The sequence below is a fragment of the Mustela nigripes genome, chromosome 2 (genome assembly GCF_022355385.1).
Source record: "Mustela nigripes isolate SB6536 chromosome 2, MUSNIG.SB6536, whole genome shotgun sequence".
NCBI classification, from domain to species: domain Eukaryota; kingdom Metazoa; phylum Chordata; class Mammalia; order Carnivora; family Mustelidae; genus Mustela; species Mustela nigripes.
In genome coordinates, this window is record NC_081558.1 from 100,985,624 (window position 1) to 100,991,623 (window position 6,000).

General features: G+C 42.6%; 1 protein-coding gene across 1 annotated transcript in view; it reads right to left on the reverse strand.

Moving 5' to 3' along the window:
* Positions 1-5,419, reverse strand: part of OSBPL11 (oxysterol binding protein like 11) — a 97,883-nt gene extending 92,464 nt beyond the window's left edge. The window contains exon 1 of the mRNA XM_059391130.1: positions 4,441-5,419. Within this exon, the coding sequence (XP_059247113.1) occupies positions 4,441-4,637 (197 nt within the window). The 5' untranslated portion in view covers positions 4,638-5,419. The remainder of the gene's footprint in view (positions 1-4,440) is intronic.
* Between the last annotated feature and the right edge of the window lie 581 nt (positions 5,420-6,000).

The following is a 6,000-nucleotide window of genomic DNA, read 5'->3' on the forward strand; positions in this document are numbered from 1 at the left end:
CAAAGCCACAATGAAAGACCACAATCACTACAATAATTAAGACAAGTGCTCATAAGGATGTGAAAAAATTAAAACCCTAATACACTGCTGACAAGAATGTAAAATGGTGCAGCCACTTTAGAAAATAGTCTGGCAGTTCCTCAAAAAGTTAAACATTAAGTTACCGTACGAACCAGCAATTCCATCCTAGATATACACCAAAGAGAAATGAAAGCACGCATTCACACAAAACCTGAACACAAATGTTCAAAGTAGCATTATTCATAATAGCCACAAAATGGAAACAACTCAAATGTCCACCAACTGACAAATCCATAAGTGAAATGTGGTATATTCATATAATGTAATATTATTCAACCATAAAAAAGAATGAAGTAATGATACACGTTACAGCATTTATAAACCTTGAAAACATTACACTAACTGTCTAAGTTTGCAAAGCCAAAGCCCAGGGTCTTAATCATAGGGTCTTTACTGAATTTCAACTACTCAGTAAGACATGACCAAAAATCTCCATTTTTAAAATGGGATAGTAGCAAATTACAGGTACAGTTGAATATATTGGCTCCCAAGTTCCAGAAATAGCTGAGGCCATGGAGAACAAAATAACAAACAGAAAACACACAGCTTAAGAAGATGATGGAATATCACACCAGCCTTTTAAGGAAAAGAGCCAAACAAAGATAACTGAGATAAGGAGAAACCAAAAGAAAGTAATTAAGTCAAGAAAAGAGAGGCGCAGGTGCCTGGGTGGCTCAGTGGGTTAAAGCCTTTGCCTTCGGCTCAGGTCATGATCTCACGGTCCTGGGATCGAGGCCCGCATCGGGCTCTCTGCTCAGCAGGGAGCCTGCTTCCTCCTCTCTCTGCCTGCCTCTCCGCCTACCTGTGATCTCTCTCTCTCTCTCTCTCTCTGTCAAATAAATTTTTAAAAATTTAAAAAAGAAAGAAAGAAAGAAAAGAGAGGCGCTCGGCTGGCTTAATCAATGGAGTATGCAACTCTTGACCTCAGGGGTTTTGAGTTCTAGCTCAATGTTGGGTATAGAGATTGCCTAAAAATAAAATCTTAGGGGCACCTGGGTGGCTCAGTGGGTTAAGCCGCTGCCTTAGGCTCGGGTCATGATCTCAGGGTCCTGGGATCCAGCCCCGCATCGGGCTCTCTGCTCAGCGGGGAGCCTGCTTCTCACTCTCTCTCTGCCTGCTTGTGATCTCTCTGTCAAATAAATAAAATCTTTAAAAAAAAAAAATCTTAAAAAACAAAAAACCACCACCAAGAAAAGAGCTGTAACAAATACACTTACAAAGAAATAAATGGGAATATGAATCTAAAAAACTCATCATTTTCACTCATATCCTTGGGGAGGATAGAGCCAACTGTTGACTCAAGCGCTAAATGAGGATTAAGGAAAAGGAGGCAGCTGAGTGTATATGACTTTCAAGAGGAAAGGATTAGGCTGGATTTTATTATTGTTGTTTTTGAAGTCTAGAGACCCAGTCTCAGAGGAAGAAGCCAGGTAAAGAGAGTAACACAGGACAATAGAGAAACTACTTGATCAATGTCTAATTTGAAAAGGGACAAATTAGATTGGGGGGTAGGTTAAGAATTAGCCTTGGACAAGCCTCATTAAAATAAAAATATGTATGTATAGAAAAGCATTTATATCTGCATGGGGAGGAGTTCCTTCTTAACACAGAGTGTTTTCCTGGATGACTTAGGTCACTGTGACTGATCATTGTACTAGGAAGTAATATAGCTGAGTCTGCATGTGAGTCTGCATGTTAATTTTTCAAATCTTCTCGGACTGTCCTACACTGTCAGTTGCCATTTTCACTGGTACATTTCCCATGATAATCTTTTTCACTTGTGCTTCCAACAGATTCTAGTTTGAAAATTATGTAGCCATTAAATAATACTCTAAATAGGGGATATTACGATTTTGAATCAAAGTACAGAAGTACTTTGTGTATGGTTTTATGACAACTTTCTCCAGGACTAAGAAACCTGTTTCACTTCTCAATTCAATCGAGACTGGGTTTCAAAAAGCTAAGAAAAACAGAAGACTGACTTCTGACTTGGAATATTACTTTATTTTGCTTCCTTAAGTCATATCAAAATATCCCTACCAAGTAACTGCTAATTTTATAGGTTAGTCTTAAGCCACCAAAAAATTAAAAAAAAAAAAAAAAAGGTCATGCTGATTCCAAAAGTGCGCCTGAGCATCTCACAATAACGTAATATACTTTCTTGCCCTATAGTCATTTATCAATAAAAAGTTATAATTTTCTACACTTCATTTCTGTATGCTAATATAGTCATGCATATTTCACATATATGGATATTATTCATGATAAATGTATACCCTTTACAAAATCTTGGTTTTAGTTCTTTCAAATTTCACAAAAATTTCACAACTACAAACAGCACAAGGCTGAAAAGGACTAGAATTAGGTCCACAGGCAGTCAGTTAAACAAAATTCATTCCTTTAGTTTCAATACCATAAATTAGTCTGATTTCATTCACTCTAAAGATTCTGGTGATCTAGCCAATTCTATTTCTGGGTATTTATCTGAAAAAAAAAAAAAGAAAGAAAAGAAAAGAAAACATTAACTTGAAAAGATTGTCTGCACCCCCATGTTCAATGCAGCATTCTTTACTATAGTTAAGCCATGGAAGCAACCTAAGTGTCCACAACAGATGAACAAATAAAAGAAAATGTGGTATATAAAATGGAATATTACTCAGCCACAAAAAAAGGGAAATCCTGCCATTTGCAACAACATGGGTGGACCTTGAGGGCATTATGTTAAATGAAATAAGTCAGACAAAAACAACCAAATACTGTATGGTCTCTTATATGTGGAAACTTAAAAAACAAAACAAAATAAAAATGAACTCATGAAAAAAAATGAACTCATAGGTAACAGAGATGGATCAGTGGTTGCCAGAGAGGGGGCGTAGAGTGGAGGGTTGGGCTGTGAACTGGGTGAAGGTAATCCAAATGTACAAGCTTCCAGTTACAAAATAAGTCCTGGGGGTGTAATGCATGGTGACTATAATTAATGATACTATATTTTGGGGTGCCTGGGTGGCTTAGCCATTAAGCATCTGCCTTCAACTCAGGTAACTATCCCAGGGTCCTGGGATTGAGCCCCATATGGGGCTTCCTGCTCAGTGGGGAGCCTGCTTCTCCCTCTCCCACTCTCCTGCTTCTGTTCCCTTTCTGGCTGTATCTCTGTCAAATAAATAAATAAAATCTTAAAAATAAAAAAAAGATACTATATTGTGTGTTTATAAGTTGCTTAGAAAGAAATCTTAGAAGTTCTCAACACAATAAAAAAAATGTAACTACTGGGATGCCTGGGTGGCTCATCTCAATTAGGTGGCCAACTCTTGATTGCGGCTCTGGTTGTGATCTCAGGGTGGTGATACTGAGCCTGGAGTCAAACTTCACACTCAGCAGGGAGTCTGAGATTCTCTCCCTCTCCCTCTGCTCCTCCCTTTGCATGCCCAGTCCTGGTGCACTCTTGCACGGGCACGTGTGCTCTCTCACGCTTGCTCTCTCTCTAAAATAAGTAACTAAATCCTTAAAAAAAAATGTTGTATCTATATCTAGTGATGTTCTCTAGATGCACTGTGATCACTTCGAAAACACATGCAAATAAGGAATCCTTTGTAATTAAGTTACATGTAAAATATAGCTCAATTAAAAAGATTTTGGATGGTTATATCCCTCTCTACTTTACATATCAAAAACAAAAACAAAACTACCATTGCTTTTCCAGCACTCTTTTCCTGTTCCGTAAATTTTTTTCCTCATATCAATAAAAATGAACAAATGTAGAATTTCTCAACAAGACAGAGCTTGTAAATGGCCCGACCAACTCAAACTGAACCATCTTCAGGCTCCCTGGTCTGGAGTATCAAAGGCAGGAGCATCTGTACCTCTGCCCCTGTATTCAAATTATTTATGCATGGCTCCCCTTTTAAGTCACAAACTGAGGTGAGAATATTCTTATTAAATGATTCCATTCAATCATTCTATGAATGTTTCTAAGGCTAGCATGTGCGAGCCTTTGGAGAGAGCTGAGTTAAGCAGTTCCTGCCCTCACAATCTAGCAGGAGAGGCAGGCCTGCGAACAAATTGCAACACGAGCAAAAACAGAAGTTGAGTGCAGAAAAATTAAATCAGAGGAGGGATTAACTCTAGGGATATTAGAGGAAGTTGACGGATACATTTATGTATTCTCCAAAAGGCCTTCAATAAATAACCTGTTGAATGGACGAATGAATGAATAGAAACCTTGCTAATGAAAGATGAGATCCTAGGTCCAACTGAGATGTTGTTTAGGGAAATCAGTGGGTTACTTTACCTTTCAACAGCTGCAGAAATGAAGACTTGTTACCCCCACCTGAGGAAATCACCTTGAAGAAAGTGTCATACCTGTACTGCCAGCCTTTTGCACTGCCACCGCGGCTGCTGCTGCTGCTGCTGCTGCTGATTCCACCCCCACAGCTGCTGTTGCTGCTGTTCTTGTTCGGGGTCACCGCTGTGGCCAGGCCCTCCAGTTTCCCTTCACTCTCTGAGACTTTCATTGTTGCCAGTGGTTCACCTCCCTGCATCTTAACTCCGAAGTCCATTTGCCCTTCTTGGACGGGAGAGAACAACTCTGCAGCGGAGTTTTGTAGGTAATCTTTAAGATCTGATCTGAAGGTGATTCCAGTTACTAAATCAGGCCCGCGGCTGGAGTGGGAATCATCAAATCGTCCACGGGAGGACTACAAGCATTCCTACCAAAGGAAAACTTTTAAGAGGGCAGGGGCAGCAATGAAGACAGAGATCCTTTTAATATGTATCTCCTTCTCGGCAAAAGCAGGGAGGAAAAAAGCTCACCCTGCCACACGGTTTGGTGGCATACTGGAAAAAAAAAAAAAAAAAAAAGAGGCTGAAGCAGCGTGGGGAGGTCGCGGACTCTAGCCAAGAGGGCTGGGCGAAGGACGGAGGACCATGGACCGCGACCCGAGGCCTGACCTCTGAGCTGACGGCCTGAGCCACCGCGCTCCCTCTACTCCTCCAGCAGGTCCTCTGAAGGAGGGTTCCGTGCAGCCTGCTCGACGGTTCCCGCCGCAGCCCCCGAGACAGAGCCGCGGCCGCCCGCGCGCAGCCCGGGAGGAGGGACGGGGAAGGAGGCCGCCGGGGGCGGGACGCCGGCTCCCAGGGCCGTCTCTCCTCCGGCCCGTGGCGAGCCTCTCGGGGCGACTTCCTCCAACCCCCCGGCCCTGAGACCTCGACTGAGCTCCCAGGAGCCGGCGAGTTCCTCTCCCTCTCTCCAGCCCCAAACGTGAATGCCACAGCTGCGGCCGCCGCCCCACCCACAGCCCCACGGCGGGTCACCCACCCGCCTGCTCTTCCCCGCCTTCCCTTCCGGAGTAGTGTGAGCTCACTTCCCCCAGAGCAGAAGCGCCTGGCGCCATCTTGGCGCAGGGCACGCAGCCCTGAAGGGGGCGGGGCCTCGGGGATAGGGGTGCTTGGGCGGTTGACCCGGAAGATGGGAAAGGACGGAGGGAGAAGGAGGCTGGACGGCCAAGGAGCATGAAACAAAGAAGTGGTACATGTTGGGCGCTAGTGAAGTGTGATTTCCGGCCTTCCTAACGGGGTCCTGTCCATTCATTTGAAGGTCCATTCTAGCCATTTTTAAAAAGAAGGCTTAGAAAAATAATGTTATTTCTGTAAGAAATTACAAAAAACCTCATTTTAGTGATTTTGCAAAAAAGGCATCACGTTGGTATAGGGCAAATCAGTGTGGAAATTAGAGTTCTCAAAATCAACTTTTTACCCCAGACAACTCTTCTACACTCCTTAGACTCCTTAGACTTTGGTTTTGGGGTCTGTAAAGTAGGAGTAATTGACAGGTGATTTTTTATATCCCATCTAATTGTAAATTCTAGTTTCTCCAGTTTCTAACAACATGACCTGTGAAGTAAATGTATACAAAATGCAAAA